At 33.8% G+C, this 21,514-nt stretch overlaps 1 protein-coding gene across 50 annotated transcripts in view; it reads right to left on the bottom strand.

Annotated features, from left to right (window-relative positions):
* The window catches only part of RIMS2 (regulating synaptic membrane exocytosis 2), a 448,541-nt gene that overhangs the window by 77,525 nt on the left and 349,502 nt on the right, over nt 1–21,514 (bottom strand). For 28 of the 50 annotated variants that reach the window (XM_061373306.1, XM_061373309.1, XM_061373324.1 and 25 more), the window contains 2 exons: nt 7,964–7,999; nt 3,598–3,653 (listed from right to left, as the gene is read on the bottom strand). The exons of 10 other annotated variants lie outside the window; for them this stretch is intronic. In XM_061373306.1, the coding sequence (XP_061229290.1) occupies nt 3,598–3,653; nt 7,964–7,999 (92 nt within the window). Of the gene's footprint in view, nt 1–3,484; nt 3,654–7,963; nt 8,000–17,433; nt 17,467–21,514 lie in introns of all 50 variants that reach the window. 12 more of the 50 variants (XM_061373310.1, XM_061373312.1, XM_061373329.1 and 9 more) reach the window with 5 other exon arrangements.

Below are 21,514 nucleotides of genomic sequence, written 5' to 3'. Positions count from 1 at the left end.
ACAGTGTACTAGCATGCCTAATACTATTAATCTCCTACACCAAACACAGATAATTATGCTCATATCCAAAACTTGAATTTTGTTTATTGATTACCAGGAACTGCAGCATTACATACATATGATGATGTAGAAAGTCTCAGTCTTATCATCGTATCAATATGAATCAATAAAAGTGGAGTTGGAAAGTCCTTTTTGGTGTTCTGTATTACTCTCTATTTGGTGTACTCTTTTCTCTTTTCTACATTTGGCTAAATAATCTTGTCACCAGTTCCACAAAATTTTCAGGTTTCCTCTGGTCTTCTACCTCTTTTACCCCAACTTTGTTCCTTGTTGCTTAATATACTGTATTCCTAATTATATATTACTGGCTATTACTAATTGCTATGTTATATAACTGGATTTTTCTGCCTTTTTTGTAGGTCATTTTTTTCTCCTAGTAAAACAAATAAAATGAGCCTCCTGATACTTTGAGGCTTCAATGTGTGTCAGCTAGTTACCAGTCTCTGTTTTACCTTTGTTCTTAAAGAAAGCAACCATTTTTCACTCCTACATAAATCCAGCCCTCTTCAGTTTGGTACTGAACACTTTTAATTACTTATACCCTTTTCTAGTGGCTAATATGGCCTAAGTTGATGGAATTCTCTCTCGATTCTACATTTATTTCACATTGATTGCAAACAATTCTAGACTTCCACATACAAGAAATATCTTCTCTCATTTTTCTCAGTAGCAACAAAGCTTTTCAAATCTCCCTAGTCAATCCACTGGGTACATTCCAGTCATGGGAACAAGGAAAGAGGTACAGCATGATTCCTTGTACCCTCTGTCTTATATCTTATTTAGTACATATCTGCTAGTACTCAATATTAAGAAACAGTTGTTCCAATACCAGAAATACTTTACCTAATCCTTAATGCCCATACTGATTTTCCTCTCACGTCTCCTTAGTTGTTAATATGTTTATATGAAAATCAAATGTGTTGCTTGCTTTCCTTATGTCTATGCTGAAACCATACTTAAGTAAAATCAACATTCAAGGAAATAACTCTTATATGCAATATATTACCTGCCAAACTCATTTATACAAAATATAATGCAGAATACTTAGTTTTAAAAAAGTAATGAGGCATATATATAAATACTAAAAATGCAATCTGCAATTTTATCAATCATGAGGAAAAAAGAAAGAGAAAATCAATTTCATATTTCAGCAGCTTCTACGAATGTATGTCTAGAAGTAAATTTTTGCCTCAAGTTTCTCAGTGTATGACTATGAACCAAGAAATGAATGCACCTTCCTCTAAAGCCTCTAGTACTGACTTCCAAAGGTAGAACCAAACTAGAGAGGTATAATACAGGATGCTTATTTTAATATTTTAACATTTAATGTTAGCTCCTACTTTTATCACTTTTGCTTTCTCAGCAATGAAGAATATTTTTTCTTAGCTTAAAACTTATGGTTGCTGTAGACCTCCATTTAAAGAAATAGAACAGAAAGGTGAAAGCAAATTCCATGTGCTAGCTTTCCTGAATGTCACTTAATGCCTACTTAATGACATTTTTCTCAGGCATGGCACGCTTGACTGTCAGCTCGTGCCAGTTAACAGATTTAAAAAATAAAAGTCACTGCAATACTATACAGAACATAAGTTTTTAGTCAGCATTTGACATATGTGCTTCAGTTCATGATTCCAGAAAAATTTCTGTAGAAACCAGGTAGACAAATTGTACTTACTAATTTTCTGTCTCTTGATAATATAAATACTTAATTAAGGGGATTTTAAGCAGTGGTAATAAAAAAGTGAAGATGGGAACTCTCATATGGCTTTAAAAACTACATAGTTTTAAGAATGCATTTGAAATTAATACCTATATATATGTGTCTAGTTCCACAAGTTCATTGATAGAGTAAATAGCTCATTTCCAAATACTGAAACTACACTTTGCCAGAAGAGTAAATTAACTGTTTATTTCTGGAGACAATTTGTTTCATGTGTGCAATAAATAAATCACCATATTCATAAAATAATTCCATTTATAATTTTCCTCTTTAATACATTTCAATAATAGTGAAGGTAAAATTATAATAAAAAATATAAAAGAGGTAGAGTGAGGCCCAATAATATGTTGTAGGTGAAATGGAAAAACAAGGGTAGGAAATGTTTCCTTACCCAGCTCATTCACATGAGAGCCCATTTATTCTCTTTACTCCATACGAGTCCTACTGCTGACTCAAATTTCAGTCAAGCATTGAGGGAGCAGGAAAATTAGCAGAATAAGTCTGGTTACACATACAATACATAAAGTTATATTTTTGTGGTACATACAATCATAACACTTAGGAGAAGGTCTGATCACAGTATCATGCTCCTCTAAAAGGCAACACCTTTCAAAGCCAACAATATAGACATAAATAGTTTTGCCATTTGTCAACATAAAGAAGCATCTAAACATGACAATATACCAAGTTCCTCCTACATGTGAATAAAAATTCCTATGCTTTCTGCAGTAAAAACTCCATTTTTAAAATAACCAAATAATCATGCAGCACATCTACAGAAGAATTTTAAGCCATTTTCACAGTTTTCTTTTTGTTTTGTCAATTCTGTTTTTATTAATAAGATTTTTCCATTTTGTCGCAGGCTTTGCTAAAGCTCTCTATTTTCCCACACTGAAACACATACTGGAAAATAATTATATCAAATGTATTATTCTACATTATCTGCAAAACTAATAATACTTAATTAATTTTATTATTTGTCTTCAAATATTAAATGGCTCATTTTACAGTAACTTTGCCAATCCTTTGAGCAAAGAACTGCATCCTGGAAATAAAAATCTAAACCAGACCTCTTCCTCGCCAGCTTTTATAGGTCAGAAATCTCGTGTTTTCCACTTACAATCTGACCTCAATTAATGAAGCCTTTTAGAGGACACTAGATTATTTTTGTATAATAGGAGTTTAAATTGATAATGTCTTGATTTTTTTAATTAATACACTCTATATGACATGACCCAGTTCCAGATAGCAGGAAATTTTGGGTATTTTAGGCTATACTACTATGTAACAATTTAAATTTTTGGCAAACTGCTTTTGGAAGCTTTTAATGTATAAAATAACTTTGCAAGAGCTAAACTGCCACTATTAAATTAAGTAACACTACATCTTCCAGCTTTCAATAGATCAAGATAACCCTGTGTTCAACTATATGAAAGCCGTGAGCATGTTTCAATAGCTCTCATTCCATCTGTCACTCAATAAACATCTGTCACTCAATAAAGCTCTTTTTTCCTTCTCTTTTGAGTTTTTAAATCACGGCCCTATTGTTCATTTCAATGGATAATTACAGTATCACTTATTTGTTTTAGCTTATCCTTCTTAAATTGTAATAATTATGTTAATGGGTTTCTGCACATTTCCAATAATTTTATTATAGACACAGAAGAAATGCAGGGAAGAAACAACCTCCCCTTCATGTATTACTTTTTAAAAGGGCATTGGATATTGCAGTTTAACATATTTTGTTTCTTTTCAAAACAAAACTCCCTTGCCTTAGAGTGATAATCTTGTTCCAGCCTGGAATCTGATCCTGCTACCTGTTTGTACTTGCTCATTTTCATTTGGCGATTCCTCTCTTCCACATCCATTGCACCTGTTAAGTAAAAGAAAAAAATAAAATAAAATAAATACACAAGAAGTTCTCAATTCCAAGTTTCAAGTTATACTCATGGAAGTTTTAACAGAAAGAAATGAAATCTGATTTACTTAAATTACAGTATATAATTTGTTTTTGAAGGATAATTTTGCAGGAAACCAGAATGTTGTAGGAGGATGAAAATAGTAGTTAAGTAAGTAAGTGTTGCATTATCTACCCAATTCAAATGAAACCAACTTTGTGGAAGAAATGAATGTAAATGGAACACATTGTTTACACAAATAGAATTTTAGTATTTCAAAAGTATTCAAGAGAAACTGGGTTTTCAATTTAAAAAAATTAAAAAGGAATATAAAGGCAGCCTGTTTATTTTGAGTGTACTTTGAGTGGAGATCCTGGTTCTACATTTGTTGTAATGTGACATACCAGATTACTAATCAGGTAACAATCACAGGTTAGCAGACCTTACATTTACTATTTCAGCATATTCCTAGTATGCTCAAATTTTAAAGATGTATAAAGGAATGTTAAAGAGCCACCCAGTGGCATCACTGTACTACATTTCAATGACACACAGCTTCAAGAACGAATTCAGGATTCACTCTTCTTGAACCAAAAACGTATCAGTGTCGTTTAGGAATGGGTTCTCACTACATGGCTTAAGCACCAGCTGTTTTTAAGCAACTGCTACTGTAACACCACAGTTAACTAGGTAAAAAAATAACAAAGTGCGTGCCAAAGTTGAAGTGGAAGTGTGAGAAACAGGAAGATAGAAGGAGGACAACGGTCCAGAATTTAAATGAAAATATTTTTTCAAACAAAATATAGTTATCTATTATACACACACAGGCTTGATTCTCTTCCACTTTAACATGGTATAAATCAAGAGTTATTCATTATCCAGTGAATGCTAAAAAGCATTCATTTTGACTCATATTTGTCTTAAACTTTCCATAATTTTAACACAAAAGTTGTCTGGGATTAAAATTTCAGAATCCCACTACTCATAAATGTACATTATATGTATTGAACAATTTGGACTTTATTTATAGAACTGAGATTGAAATATTCGATTCCAGTTTACTACATAAATCTGATTTAAACTCTAAACCTCAGTTCCAATTTGTAATCTAATATTAAAGTTAGGGCTTTGCACAGTGCCTTTGAGCTTTGTATTTTCTTTCTTAACAACAGTAATAGTAGTAGTACATATTATGAGACCTGCCAGCTAAATCTTGTGGCACTTCATAGGAAACCTGTAAGGAAGGGGTGAAAGGAAGAGGGAATGCAATAAGGCTAAAGTGTACTTTTATCTATAAGCACTCTGGCTTCTGATTTTTCCGTCTTTAGTCCCTACAAACAACTTGAATGGAAAGACTTCATGAAAAGTTCCAAAGGAAACGAAAAATCAAGGAAAAAGAATGAAAAAGCATAAATGGTATTTTATAGAGAAAAGCAAAATGAGAAAAAGACAGCAGCAGATGAAAATTCCTAAAATAAAAACCAGTTAGTTTTTCCTATCACAATTTTCCTTAACCATTATTGGCCTTAAAGCAGTATTTCCCAGATTATCATTAAGATGCAGTGTGGATTTATTTTCATTTTTTTTTTTTAGGATTGAGTTTTAAAAGCTCTATTTTTTTTTTTTCTGGAAAGTAAAGACTTTAAATTGGAAAAATATCTTTTTTCTTTGTTTTTTTTTTTTTCCCAGTGGCAGAAGTAATATATAAGGTTTTTTTTAAGTAAAATGCTGTAACTTTTGTTCAAAGAAAGAAACCATCTTTTGCTGAAATCATAACATTCTGCAAATCTACTTGTCATTTTTCAGTAGCATAACAAAGGAGATATTTTTCACTAAAAGGGAGATTTTGACAAGTTTTCTTATGAAGTTTTCTTATGAAGTCATCACATATGTTTTTTGTCCCCATTCTGCCAAATTTCAGAAAATTACAAGAAGTGATAAAATAAGTCCTCTTGAGCATAAAATAGAAATTTCACAATTACTTGTGAAAGTACTCATTCTTATGCATGATCAGTTAGCAAAGTGAAGGTTGGGTTTCCACAAATCCAAATGCCTATGACTGGCAAAACCAAGCACTCTGAAATATGCCATTGAAAATGTGGGTATAACATGTAAGCCCTTGGTGTGAGTCCTCTGTAGCAAAATAAGATTGGTGGCTCATTTTAGCCTGAAGAGAAAAACAAGACAGCAAAATTTATAAAAAAAATATATAAATTCAATTCCTACTAAATTATTTAAAGATCTAACTTGCTATGTATTTTTGAAACTGCCTTCAACAAGTGAATGAATTCAGTTATATGCAAAAATGGGGCAGTGCAAAGTTTATTATGCAGAAGATCAGCTTTGGTTCTACTATGCATGGAACTGACATGCAGAAAGACCGTGCAGGGTTACGGGCTGCCCCAGGCTAATCTTGGTGTAACAAGCCAGATGCAGCCATGATCTGGATGGGAATAAAAAAGGTTGAGTGTGTCACGGCACTTCCCATTCACATGGTCCACATGCATGCATATAGCACTAAGTGGTGGAAATGTAGGGCTATTGTCCTCCCCACTTCTGCTGTCAAATCTGTACTTAACTGAAACCTGTATGTGGGAGCTTAGCATGAGCAGAAGGTACTTCCAGACAGTCCAGTAGCTGTTCCAGTAGCACTAGGAAGCTTCAGCTCCTAACATGATTTTGATAACCAAGGCTAAACATCAGTCCTGTATTAAGGACTCTAATCAGGAGGTGCTTATGGAGTGTGTGTTGGCAAATTGGAACTAACTTGAATCTAGATAATAGTGCTGACACTGTAGGAGCATAAGCTTTTGTACTGGTAGCTTAAGGTTGTCTCAGCCCTTGTTTTACTGAAGTCCTTAGACAGAGCACAGCACAACACATTTTCAGGACTATAGAGACACTAGGAAAAATAAAGCTACTTATGATATACTTCCATGTAATGCCACAATGTACTGAAGTGTATGCAACCAAATTCTGGCCAGGCAAAAGTGAGTTATTCAAACTTCAGCCATAAGAAGACAAAAAATTAAGAAAGACTGACGGAAGAACAAAATCTGGTGTTGCTCACCAAACACAACTGGGATCATTGCACTGTAGGCAACATCTTGGGAGTTTGGCCTATTTTGAACAACTCTCCAACATTAAAAACCCCATGGCTAGAAGGTTAGCTCAGTGGGGTTTTCATTAGCACAGGGAAATTCTTTCCTGACAAATAACTAGCTGCTCTTTCAATATGAGCCATTCACCATATTTTCAGAGGAAAGTGTGCTGAAGGAAAGCAGCACAACTACAGTCCTCAAGTGTGAGAGAAAGGTTCCAAAGTACTGTGCACAGCAACCCTGTAACCTGCCCTCAGATTCACAAGGATGGCAGTGAGGGACTGATTTCTGCCAGAGCTTAGCACTAGTGACTGAAGTAGGTTAAGCCTTAGGCCACATGAATTGGACTTTAACCTTTGGTTTTGTCTAAGGAAATGTAACCAGTTGATAAAAAGTGTAAGCAAAACTTTAACTACAGGATATTCTGTAAGAAAAGATAAAATGTCTCAAGACAGACAAAAAGGGAGCCTGGCAGCTGCAGGAGCATATCAGAAGGCAAGACCCCAGATGCTGTAAACTACATGTTTCTTGCTAAAAATTTTAAGGGACTTTCATTCTTTCTTTCTTTGCCTTCTCCATTGAGAATTATTGAACTGTTCTAGCTTTTGTAGATGTTGGTGATGCCGTTGTATTTGGAGAAGGAGTTTGCTGTACAGTGGGGCTTCTGGGACACAGAGAGTAAAAGGAAAATCTAGGGTTTGGAAGTAGAGTGGAGTAAATTAAAATATTTGTGCAGATTTAGTTTTGGATAGGCATGGAGAACAGGGATACAAAATTTGGAAGCACAGCAGCTCAGGCATGGGGGAAAACTAGTCATGAGTGGACTATAGAAACACAGAGATTTTGGAAGTCAGGAATCTGTAATAGAAAATAAAAAGGCAAAGTGAAGGTGAGAGCAAGATGCCTGGAGTGGGGAGGACAGAACAGCAGTCTTAAGCTGCACAATAGCCTTCTTTAGCTGCTTCTGGTCTCTTCCCATTTCTCACCCTAAGTTGACTCCCTTGATAAAACAAAGGAAATACATTTGGAAAAGCCCTTTCTCAGTTCCTATTTCCTATTGTCTCTTTTGAAATCCCCCAAATACATCAAAATTGTGATCCACTCTACAGTACACATCTGCTTAAATGTAATAGATCAAAGAACTTAAGGGCAAAAACATAAAAATATTTTTAATGTTACCCTACCTGTATCCCCATTCTCTGGATCTGCTTTCTTTTCTTCTATAAACAAATGAAAGCGATACATAAAAAAAAAAACAACAAAAAACAGAGGGAGAGAGAAAATGCAGAAATAATAATAAAAGTAATATAAATCATGAACTAAAAAGGAAAAAAGAATAAAACCCACCAAATTAATTTAATTTGATGAGTTTAGTCAACCAACCAAGTATGGTGCTCCACATCCAGAGGCATATTCACTGCATGCTAGTGTATACATTTGTGCACTCTTAGTGAAGACTTACTGGAGGGAACCCATGGGTATTTTGAGCACTTCCAGAATCATTAATACACTCAAACACAAAAGAGAGCAAGACAGGTGTCAGACATAGTTACATTACAGCTTCCTTGAATAGGATGACATAAAAATAAAAGTAAAAAACTCACTTGTGCTGTATATTTTATGCAGTGCACACACAAATTGCAGTCTAATGGTTCAAGCATAAAAATTAATTGGCTTTGGTTTTCAGTAATTACTTTAAATCCTCATTGGTTTAATCAGTTCTCATAGCTTCTACAGGTCACAAGGTTTAATGATGATGTTACTGTATCTTGTCTTAAGAGTTAAAAAATTACGAAGAACAAAAGACACTAAGAGCAACACTCAGAACCCAGTTTATGTACAAAAATCCAGCTGACTGATGCCAACAAATATTCTGAATGCATATCAAAGGTTGCAAATGGCTCAGGGCATTCCTCTGTCACAAAGAAATGAAAATACACTGGATCCCTATCAAATAGTTTGGCAGCCCATAAATACTGCACTCTGAAATCCAAGTTTGGTAAGTAATGTGAAAGAATTTTAAGTCAAATGAAATTTACTTTAATTAGAAATACATTATCTTTTAAATAGACTGCTTCTTTTTCTTAGTGTAAGTCAAAATTAAATTAAATTAAAATGATCCCATGAATATGGAGCAACAACCCCCAAGCTACAAACCAAAAATAGCATGCATATTAGAATGAAATATTTTTCCAGATTTATTGGTTGTTAAGGGTTGGTCTGAAATTATAATCGCCTTTATAGTACACAGAGCTGTTATATTTTAAGGAAATACCATTTTGTAGATGGTTATCAAAGCAGGAGATGAAGTCATACTTAAAAGAAATCATACCGGGGCAAGGTAGAGGTGTAAGAAACAAAAGCATGCTTCTGCAGAGAGCATAAATAACGTGCCACACTTTGATAGGATCTGGCACCCCCTCCTGTGTGGAATCAGGTTGTTCTGATGGCAATTCTTAGTGGAATTGTTACGCAAATTAATGGGAAACAGATAAGGCAAGTCATAAGCCCATCAGTGGATACCAAGTGGGTCCCTGAAACCTCTACCATTCCCCAACCTTTTTTGCCACATATTGTACAGAGTTTATAAATAAAGCCTTTTGTATTCTTTTGCTTTGGCCTTTTAGTAGCCTGGCCTATATTGTCTATGTGGGTTGTGGATACTGCTAGGAAAGTAGCAGAAAAAGAGAGATAATTGTGTTTGCTTTTCAAGCATTCAATTGTTACTTTTTTAAATTGCTGTCACCAGTGTAAAAGCTACACATACAAAATGTCTTCTACTACATCACTACTTTACAAAGCAGAAAGCAATTTGATAGCAATACCACTGATTCAACATAATGCAAAATAGATGAAAGGGAAGTAAGAGTCACTAAAATACTTTGAACTCAGACAGAATAATGACATTTTTAAGTTATTTCATTTGAAAGGGAAAAGAAATCTTTACTGTGCCTGGAATATCATCTTAATAAATAAACCTAATACTATATAGGATAATGCATTTTTAAAATGCCCAGAAGTCCATTCATCCATATGTTTGAATGTCTTCCAACCACGAGTCTTTAAATAGAGACCCTGTCAAAATGAGGAAAACTTGAAACCTGTCAGACTTTCATTTGTTCTAGCTCTGTATTTTAAAAGTATATAGAAAAATATTTCCAAATTGACTTAGAGAAAAGAATACAATAGGATGAGGAAGCATAAAATTCTATTAGATTCTTCAATTTTTAAAGTGTAATTGAAGAGCTGTGAAATTTATTACAAATCTCTACATTAAATAAGTCCTCTGGATTTTTACAAGAATGGTCAGCACAGTGGATCTTACTCTCCAAACTAAGCTTTCAGTTGTATCACGAAGAGCTGTCTGAAGACATACTCGAAAGAACAGAATAAACTGAGAAAGATCTCACTTGGGTGAGAAGAGCAGAACTGAACAATACTGGTATTTCCAACTGACCAAATAAAACAATGCTAAATTCCCAACAGCAAAGATCTTCACAGCAGCTATTGGCCACAGCAGGTTCAGAATGTTGATGCTGAAGTAATTAATGCTTTTGGCTCCCCAGTTATTAGGTGGTCAAATCAAAAAGCTATAAAGAGCATTAATGTCTTAAAAATTCTAAAATCCAATAAATCACTATGAGATTATTTCAAAATGTCTCAAACTGAATAATATAAGTCATTCCTAAAAATGTGTCTATTTCTATTTACATGATTTCTTCAACATCATCACATTACTCAGCAATTTTCTACATCACTTCAACTAACTTTGGTTTACAAAGTGAAAAGCATATACTGTAGCCTCTGGTGTAGTTATGTCAATTTAAGAAGTAAAGTTTTTTCAGAAATGAATAATTGGGAGGAAAAAAAAATTGATGCTTTGACCAGTGAGACATTTCTGTACATTACAAAGAATAACTGCATGTTTCCAGCTTACTCAGAATACAGGCATGTTGAAGTATAATGATGAAACATAGAGATGAGCTATAGGGAAAGAGAAATTGAAATGCTGAAAGATCCTCTCTCAAAACCTTCTTCCACCATCACAGTTGGCATTGCTATTATAATGACCTGTATGTCATTGACATGTAAAATAGTAGACATGTAAAATTGACATGTAAAATAGTAGACACAGCCATGTTCCCATAGTCTTGTAATGATCCAGTCTTTCTAAGAGGTATTAATATATTGAATAGGTATCTAATAATCTAACATGTATCTGGAAGATAAAATGAACAAAAAAAGAATTCTAATCAAGAGGCTCATACAAGAGCAGACTTAACAATAACCAAAACTGATCTAAAATGGCCTTGATCAGCTATATTTTCTTGGAAATGCTTAACTCAATGAGCTCTGCTATTCTGTTGGGAACCTGGAGGTTGCCACAGCCAAAGCACCCCGGCAGGCTTCACCCACCACACTGAAAGAAGTCCCATGGAGCAGAAACCCCAAGTGCCTGGAAGCAGAACATGACAATCTCCAAATATGTCCAAATAGAATAATATTTCCAGAGAAGAATCAGGATAGCAGACTTCTCCCTAGACACGGGATACTGATGTGGAAGTGTTGAAGTTAATAAAAAATTACTGCCTTCCTTGGGAGAAGAAGAGGGAGACTCAAGGTTACAACTGGGACTTGGGTACTGGGCTTAATAGTATTCCTCCCAGGGTTTTAAAATCAGCAATGTAACTAGCAATTAAATTAAATAAATTGTACTTAGAGAGTGGATAAATTAGCTTAAGAGCTTCTTGAAAATTGAGTCTGATTTTTCAAAGTAGTGAATATTATTAAATAACATTCAATTTTAAAAATCAAATATATACAAGGAACCCTAATTTTGGTAAGTACTTTGAAAAATGCTAGTCAAATTTCTTACTTGAGATTCCTCTTGAAATGTTATTTATGAGAATACATCCTAAAAGCAAAATCTTAAAGTATTTGCTACGAACATCAAAACTTGTCAGTTAAAGGTCTTGCACTTGAAGGATTACATTTCCTCCTATTTCCAGAGCCACTGAATTTCAACTCTACCTCTAAGGAACCAGCTCTAAAGTTTGTCATTCTGGCTGTCTATAGTGTGAAAAATACAACTGCCTGCTACGGGTCTAGCAAAATATATTGATGTGTGATACAAATGGCTGCTGAATCTTGCTACAGGTCTTTAAGTCCAATGTGTGGCAAATACAAAAGTTATTGTTGCAGCAAGCATTTCCAAGAAGTCTGTGATACACATCACAGTCTGAATGAAAAGAAACCTACAGAAATGTGGAACAAGAACAAAATCAGAAGGTTGCTGAAATGGTTTTATATTACTGTTTAAATGAGACTGAAGTGTAAATACACTGTCCTTAAAAGGGAATGCTAGAATGAAGACAATTTCAGTTAGCCAGCTCCCTAGTGGGGGAGCATGCCTTTGCATTTCTGTTTCCTATTTGAGAATTGCTTGATGGTTTTGTGGTTTTTGTTTTTTTTTTTATCTTGGCTTCAAACTTGACACACTAAACAAAGACTGAAACCCAGGGGGCATTTCTCACCAATTAAATAATTTTTTATCAAAATGCTTAAACAATGTTAACAATGTTACTTTGGATTATTTGCATAATACATGGCACTGCTTAGTAAAAAAAATGATTAAGATGGTGATTTAAGCTAGAAAGTCAAAGAAGCTCTAGAATCACGGGTTCATAAATTGACAGGGTCAACTCAGGTCTTCATCACTACTGACAGATCAGTGCAGCTGGTAAAGGACAAAGGTCTACTGAAGCAAACTCAGAAGTTCTATTTTATGTGTTTACAGAAGTAAGTATTAGGGATATGAACACCTTTTTTCTATGGTGTCTGGATCCTTTTACGAAGTTATTTTTGCACGGTACTCTGCGATGCTTGTCTTTGCTGCCTCATACAACAGTGTGCATACATTTTGGTGACCTTTGAAAAATACTGAGCATCCACATGGAAAAAGGAAGAAAAAGAAGCAGTGAGGTGGACATTGGCTGGAACACCCCATTTCACTTCTCAAAAAGATTCTGGCACATCCTCTCTATATGAATGGTATGCAATAATATTTTTAAAATGTTAAAGAAAAATAGCTGAGGGGTCAGTGGGCCCTTACATTCTCTACTCAGAAAAATCCATTCAGATCAGCCATGCTATAAACTCTGCACTGTCTTCATGAAAGCCTGAGCACAGTCTTATTGTTAAGCTCCCAAACATTCTGTTTGCCAAGCATGCGAACTCCTCAAGAGTTAATACCACTGGTATACTCCACAGTATAACCACAGGATATTTCAAATTCTGATACAGCCACTACAAAACATAGGCACAAACACTTGATGATAACTATGGCTCTGTTTCCAGAAAAGCAAAGAGGCATTAATAGAGATTCTTCAGCCATCCTAAGAATGCAAGACATCTTCATTAACAGTAAAGAGAAATATGGTCAAAGATTTAACCAAAGAATAAAAAAAAACCAGTAGTATATGCACCCGTATGTAAGACTTAATTACAAGTTAAACTAGCAAACCTTTACAGATTAAAAATCTATCCATTATGCTATTTTGTCTTTTGAAAAATTACGATTTAATTTTTCAGTATACAACCTATATTATAGAATATACTGAAGACTGAAGACCAGCCTTTATTAATGTGGTTTAGTACAGATGGCTATTTTGGGGGTTGGATTTTGAGGCCTCTGGTTTCTGGTTTTAATTCTAATAAAAAATCAAATTAAGGATAAAAATCCTACCAGGCATCCAATACTATACATCTATTAGGACGCTATACATTTAAACTGGATTTGGAGTTTACCTATCCCTTTGCTTTTTGTTGACTAATTGCAGATTTAGACTCTAAAAGTCTCAGTTGCAGTTAAAGACATCAGATTTTAAATACACCTGTCAAACTAAATATCACAGAATCTTTCAGAGATCTACAAGTCATTTAATCATATTTGTGCTAAAATGTTACAAATTCCATCCAGGTTTTTTTTTTTTTTAAACATAATACAGATGGAAACAAAACAAAACACCATCCTGGTCTTTAAAGGAAAGTGTGTCACTGAACAATGACTATAATAACTCAAAAATAGAGGGATATCATGTTCTGTTTATAAAGGTAAAGTATATCACAGTATATTCACTCTCGGAAGGCTTGGAAAATCTCTCAGGGTACTGTAAGATAAGAACAAATCCAAATAAGCGTGCCTTTTGTCTTCTGTCGCAGTTGATCTCTCAATCACACAAATCTCTTGCCCTTGGTTTCTCCAATAGTTTATTCACCAGACCACTCTATGGTTTGGCCCTCCAGTGTACAGGGCTACAAGCTCTTCCAATCTGGTCATCCAGCTTTAAAAGGGTTGTTTCAGTTTTTGTACACTTCACCCTTGGCAATCATGTTATTACAAAGACATAATTCTGCACAAAAATTAGAAAATCCAGGAAAAACAAACAAACAAAACAACCCATATTTCAAGGTCCTTGTCCATTTCAATTTTATTCTCAAAGTTAGCAAAACCTCTATCAATCCTTCATATTCTCTTGATATGAGAATTTTGCTCCAGATGTTGCAGAAAAGAACTGAGAACTCTATTTCCCTGCCTTTTATGGCTTTTTAGAAGTGGAGCTTTCCCCAGTACTCCAGCTTCTAACTTCTGTCTGCCTCCTTAAAAAGCATAAATGACTGGGCATTGCTACTCCATCCTTCCTCATACTGGAATAAGTCTAAAATGAATTAGCCAACACTTTTTCTGCTATGTATACACTGACTGCCTTTAAACTGTCATGGAACAGCCTTTCCATAGTTTTGGTGATTTTGAGGCATAGCTACTTGACTAATCTCACATCTAGGCTAGATTAATTCTGTAAGGCTGAAGAATGTTTTCTGCATCTCTCATATTTGAAGACCACAGTAAGGATTATTTGCAAATTCAAGTAATTATTGCCGCAACGGTAACTGGTTGGTCTGAAATATGTTACTGATTGAAAAGAAAGATGTCTGCTTCATCATTAAGGTTCTTTGGCAGGTAGGGGCTTACTTCCTTTGCTCATACGGAATACATAGGGAAGTGAACAGGCATATGTCTCCCTAACAGTTTTCACAATACTTAAATCCTATGAAACGTATTAAATTATTTCTGAAATATGATTTTAGAAACAAATCATTAAAACTGAATTGCAAAGCTCCTCCTTTACCAAAGGAAGAGGGGGTTTAGTTACTAAGGACGCTATCAAGCTCTACTGCTTTCAGCTAAAAAAAAAATAAAATATAAAAATATTTTTGTTAGCTTTGGGAACTTGCTTTTTTTTGCTTGAAATATACAGCATAAGCTTTGCATGACCTCTCATAAGACTTTTCAATCAAAAAAATAGCCTAGGTATTTTTCAGGGAATAACATTTTCTCATTTTTGCAATCAGAGATTATAATTCCCGGATAGAGAAAATGGCAATATTTTTCTTTCCATACAACATTAACATATTCAGCTATTTAGCTCTCACAACACCTCTTGGTCTAAAATCGTCTAAAATCAATAATGAATTCTTCAATTCACATGAATGCTTAGTAGTATGGTAAATACTGTGAAAACCATTTACTGAAGGAACTTGTAAATGGCTAATCCTAGTTCCATACTTTTTAAAGCAAATTCTAAAACAATGGAAAAACATCCCCTTCCAAAGGCATGCCTTTCAAATGTCACCCCTAGTTTTAAGCAGCTGTTTTATCACACAGCTGCTCAAAGAACCTTGTACTGGAATGTGTAAGCTACTCATTGCGGTAAAACATGGAAGAGTACCCATTTCAAATATACATGTAAAAATATGTTACTATGCACAAAATAAACTAACTGCTCCTGAGTTTAAGGATAGTAAAAATATCTTCTGCATCTGCACTGCTGATCACGTTTTTGCATTCCTATGCTAGACAGTTAAATTTATCAGTCCTTAATACACTTATTTAACATTGTTGGTGAGCTAAACAGTGCTTTCCAAAAGTCCATCTGAACTGGAAAGTCCAAAAAAAAAATAATAATACACAGGCACTGCCTTATTACATATATTCAAGAAACACAGGTGATAAAAGCACGTTTTTCTGAGACACGAGTTATTTTAAGGTCTGATTTCTTCCAACCCCAAGAATCAGATGGGCTGATTGAATATTTTGATTCAATATATTAATTCAATCTATAACTCAGGGGAATATTCTTGAAGAAAAAGGTTCAAAACTTTCCTTTTGTTTCACTATGAACACATAGGAAATGGGTCAGCCAATCCAATAATTTTATTTTTCTAATAAAAGAGACTCAGAATCACTGCACAGGAACTTGGAAAGGATTGTGAGCACAAAGTAAGTAAACTTAAATAAACTGTCTTTCTACAGCATAAACTAAATTCTAACAGTGGTGATTTATGAAAGATGGAATTCAGATCACACTACCACTTGTCTTTTCTATCCATACTCAACTTTTTTTCCTCCTGTAATGTTTAATATGAAAATCATAGCAAGTAACATTCGCAACATTCATAAAGATGATCTTTGGTTAGGACAAGAGTAGTACAAGGGGTAAAACTGAGTTCTGAAGGAGCCAGCCACAGTAGAGAAAAGACAAAAATATTTGACTAAATATCAACCAAATTAGTGGACCCCAAAACTGCTTCAGATTTTAGAAGCTAAATGGCACCCAAGTGGCTTCTCTAATATGTTGGGATTAGTTGGAAAATGGCAGAGGCATGGGAAATTAATTAGAGATTTGACACAATAATTGTAAAATTTAAATTCTATAGGTGAGTTTCATTAACTTAAATATGGGGAATTTTGTTGTTGTTCTGACATGCCACAACTGAAAAAGCAGGCAAGTGTAAACAACTACTGAAACAACTACTGCATTTTCAGAGCTAGGATAGCTAGCTAGACATTAGTTCCCTGCCAATAATATAATGTACAATGGAAATTCAAGAAAATGGCAGATTAATATTCCATATGTAAAATGAAACCAGAATTTATGCACAATATGAAAGAAAAGCTATGATCAATAGAGCTAAGTTAAGGCTCCTTCAATGTTTTGACTTCTCGCTCTCTCTTGTTATCCTAACCTTAGGTTTTACAATTTCTGGCATGAGAAAATAACTTTTGATCACTAACAACTCTATTTCTAATCAAACTAGTTTTATTCAATGAAGCTAAGTTTGAAATTCCAGAGCATGAAATTTAACTCACTAAAATTATTCAGTTCTCAAATTATATCCTCCTCAGGATGAAAAATAACTAGTTGAATAAGTGTCCATGATTTTGGTAGCAGTTTAAAAATGCAAACATAAAATAAATCGTAGATTGTTTTCAGGTGCTAGTTGGAAGCTTAAAGGCTACTTTACAGATCATGGAGATGGGAAATAAGGACTGATATGATAGAAATTGAATCATCTTAAAGTCTTACTATATAGCACACATCATCTGTTACCTTTTAACAGTTTTGGTAGAGTACATAGTTTACAGGTAGTAAAATTTACGTATGTATATTAAACTTCAGTTCCTACAGTTTGCCAGTATTTAAATATTCTGAGGGGAAGAGAGTGAAAAGTATGTGAGGTGAGCTGTGATAAAATCTATAGGAAAGGTAGAATGAAAAAAAAACCACAGAGAAAAGCAGTAGAAGAGACAGACCTGAGTTTCTTCTTCTCGATGATTCCACTTCTTCTGTGATCACATCGTGTAATGTACAGACATAGACAAAGGAGATGGGCGTGAGAGGATGTATTCAGAAGGTTAAAACTGACACTGAGGGAAAGGGCCAAAAGTTGGTTTAGAGAGAAGTCTGCAGAGCAGAGTTAGTAAATGGGAAAAAAAATAACACAGACACCAGAAGGAAAAAAAGAAAGCTGAGGAAGAAGTGGTTAAATTACTGTTGTTGAAAAAGAACAGTAAAGACAGGGTTAGTATAGGAGCTGAGGAAACAATAAAAGTTATAACTGACAGCAAAGTCAATCCTTGCAATGAAGCTGAAGAAAAAGCTGGATAGTAGAAGGTATGTTAACTAGCATAAACACTTTTGTTCATGACTATTCAACATTTTGGAATGTCATCTACTTGAACGCAAAAATTCTTTTTCAAGTATTGAACATTCACTTTAATGTCACCAATGAGAACTCTTATTAACAGATTTTTCAATTCTTAAATTATTGCAATTTATGCTAAACCAAACGTCACATATTCAAAATGAAAAACAGTTTGTTCTGGGTTGTATCTTTTTTTGTTTTTAAAAAGTATATACAAGCTCAGGAATTTCAGAATCCACATAACACACTCTGGAAAGGACTGCATTATTGTAACACTCCACCAACGGCAATATTATTAAGACCAAAATACAGAACGTGAGAAAAGCAAATATATAGCTATTAACTCTCATGGTCAAATCAGCAGATACTTTTTCAGAACCAAATGTCATCCTCATCTCATAGAAGTCTAGGTTACTACAAATGCATGCAAGTTAAATGCCAAAGCACTATCTCATTACTTACTTTATTGCCTCTCATTCAAAAACACACTGCCATTTCAGACATGGAGAACATCTGAGGGACAGTGTCATTCTCTGTACTGAATATCTATTTGTAGCAGAAGAATAGGAAGAATTCATCTTGAAAAGCAGTAATAATTACAAAGAACTGTGAAGCTACCACCACTAACAGAATGAATGCATTTTACCAAAATTCATCAGAAATAATAAATAAAAATATAACTTTGCAAGCCCTGATCTAATTTCAGCTTGTTCATGATTCATTAATACTGCAGAGGTTAGATTAAGAATTCTAGAAAAATTCATACACCACCAAAATATCCTATAATTTTACCCACATCTTACAGTCAATATTAAAATACCATGAAAAATGAAAAATGAGAATAAGCAACATAACCAAATGAGATTCAACACTAAACTACGTCTGATTACCACTGTGTTCTGTAGTTAAAAAAATTTATTCTATAGCTGGCAGATTATAATGTTCACCTACTATCAAATGCCAAAACTTTGTTGTAAACACAAGCAGCTTATAACATACATATTTAGAATGCAGGTTTAGACAATTAGATTACAGAACGCACGCACCTCAGTGCTATATATGAGAGATGTAATATGAAAGCATAGCTGGCTGGCAGTTCTGAGAACCGATGTTAAGTATTTACATGTTAAATAAAAGTAATGATGTATAAATGTCTTTTTAGAGGGGCATGTACAATAAATCCATGGGATTAAATACAAAAGAGCTACTTCTCCCTGGTGTATTCAGCTTGAATTCATATAGTGTAGCTGTAACTGATAGAACTCTTACCTAAATAAATCATCATTGCCACCAAAACCCAGCTAAAGTACTTAAAATTTTCTGAAAATGTTTTCCATATCTATGCCCATGAAGTGAATACTCCGATGTCAAGAGCAGTTATTAGAAAGTCTTTATCATGACCCCCTCATACTTATTTATTATTTTTAATATCCATAGCATATTATGCATAGCTTTGAGACATGTACTGCATTAAGATAAATCCTTCTCAAGAAATTTTCAAATCACATTATTTCCAAATTAGGAAAATGCCTGATATGGTAATGCAAAGCATTCTAATAGTGTCAGTGGAGCTCACCATGGACACAACTGAAAAACTGGGAAGCTCCATTTGAACTTTTTAGAATCAAATGACTAGTATTTAACTGAATATGAGTCACATGTACCAATACTTAAAAAAAATTTCTAAAACTCCTCATAGAAAGTATTTATGAAAAAAAATTACACATCAGTGGCAAACAAAAAGAATTTGTAAGTTGCAAATATTTTTCAGTTTTAAGTTTTTACTGATGAAATATATTAGAATAATTATAAAAGCAGTCAGAGAGTAAAATAAAAGATAATAGATATTCAACTGTTAACCCTTGAGATAAATGGCTTAATATTTTTAAATTAATTATTGCAAATATTAATGAATTAGTAGAAGTATCAGCATGGTAATGCACCAATTTCATTTAATAATGATAAGAAGAAAGTACTAACACACTGATTAATATAGACACAATAGCACTTATGTGAATCAATCTCTTCCTGATTCAGAAGTCATGCCATAAATCCCAAACCACAGTTTGAAAAGGTTTTGGCTATATAGCTTGTAATCCTCCAAAATAGATCTTTGTTGATACAAACACATTCAAATCTGATAAAAAAAAAATCACTAAATAAAATTCTATTAAATTTACATCATGGCAATAAGCAGTCTTCATTTGCATAGTTATAGCTTGGTGGTAGAACTGGCATTTATTTATTTTTTCATTGTGATGTATGAGAGTAGTATGCATAAGTTTATTATACGGAGATTTAGAAACAAATGGGGCTCTCAATGAATAAGCTTATGAAGTAAATGAAAATCGGGTATTTTACCACAAGTCTGAACAAAACAAAAAAGTATTATCTATTTTACCGTGCTTTGATGCAGAAGTTCTCATTGTAAGTAATGTGACTTATTAAAGAGAAGTATTTAGGAACTCAAGTTTTTTTAAAAAATGCAAACCTGCCCATCTGAAATTCTAGAAGCAACACAGGATAAATAGATGTAAATTAATTACTCTTACTTTCCTCAAGGCTTTTCTCAAATTCAGTTTTCTCCTTAAAAGCAAAGATCTTTCACTGTATATATGGTCTCGGAAATTTCCAAAACTAGTTAAAGGTGAGTTCTTTATCTTAAACTGTAAATCCACGCACACAAAATTGCAGCTATATACTGGACAGATGCTGACATTTTTCCTCAATAGTATAAGCAGAGGACTAACTAGAACAAGGAAAATACAGGGAAAACAGAAGCAAAACATATGATATTGCAATTACATAACACTTTATATATAATATACTCTCTACGGAATAGGCAAAGACAGCAAGAATAAAGAAAATGTGAGTTATTCATACTGAAAGATAAGGATAACAGAGAAGGTAGAAAACAACATACAAGAAGAAATCTTAAATATTCTCAGGAGCATGATCTCTATAAATCAAGTGAAACAATGTAGACAGCATTACTTTTTCATGTCTCAAGATAAACTAAACAAGGAATTTAGAGAGAGGTTTCATTACTTTGTTTCTCTGAATAAAGTTCACATTATAATTTTATAAGGAGAAAAAAGGCAACATAGTAACATTTCAAAATATTAATGACAACAGTTATGTTTGGGATCTGAAATACCATAAATCTTGAAAAGATAATAAATCTCACTTAATAGATGACTTAGGTAAACATCAACTACTTCAGAAAAGATACCTAACATCCTGACTACGACTACACCCTCTGCTGTCAAGTATAGATGAGATATCTTAAATCAGAGAACTCTCCATTTTAAAGCTATTCTCAACCTAATGATGTCAAGAACTTTCACCACCTACAGAATTAGATTATCCAGGAGATCGCATACTTAAGACTGCAGGAATACTTTCCAAAACACAAAAATGCAGTAAAAAGTAAAAAATATAAATATATGCAATAAAAAAATATATATAAAATGTTTAGACATTTTCAAGCCACTTCACTATGTTTCATCCACTGTAAATTATGGTAATAACCTGAATTAATGCAATTTGGCTACAGCACTGAAATGCAGTATTTGACTGCCCTATTCACATTGTGCAAGTCCCATCCAGAGAGTCTCCTTTTCTCTCTGGAACCCAATTCTTTGCTACTTTAGTCCAGACTAGGCATATTGTCTTTCAAAGTGGCAATG

This window comes from Neopsephotus bourkii, unplaced genomic scaffold (genome assembly GCF_033783945.1).
Source record: "Neopsephotus bourkii isolate Nb327-2 ecotype Australia unplaced genomic scaffold, CSIRO-AGI_Nbou_v1 NB_1630, whole genome shotgun sequence".
In the NCBI taxonomy this organism is placed as follows: Eukaryota; Metazoa; Chordata; class Aves; order Psittaciformes; family Psittacidae; genus Neopsephotus; species Neopsephotus bourkii.
The sequence above is the reverse complement of the archived record's forward strand: the minus strand, read 5'-3'. Positions and strand labels throughout refer to the sequence as shown.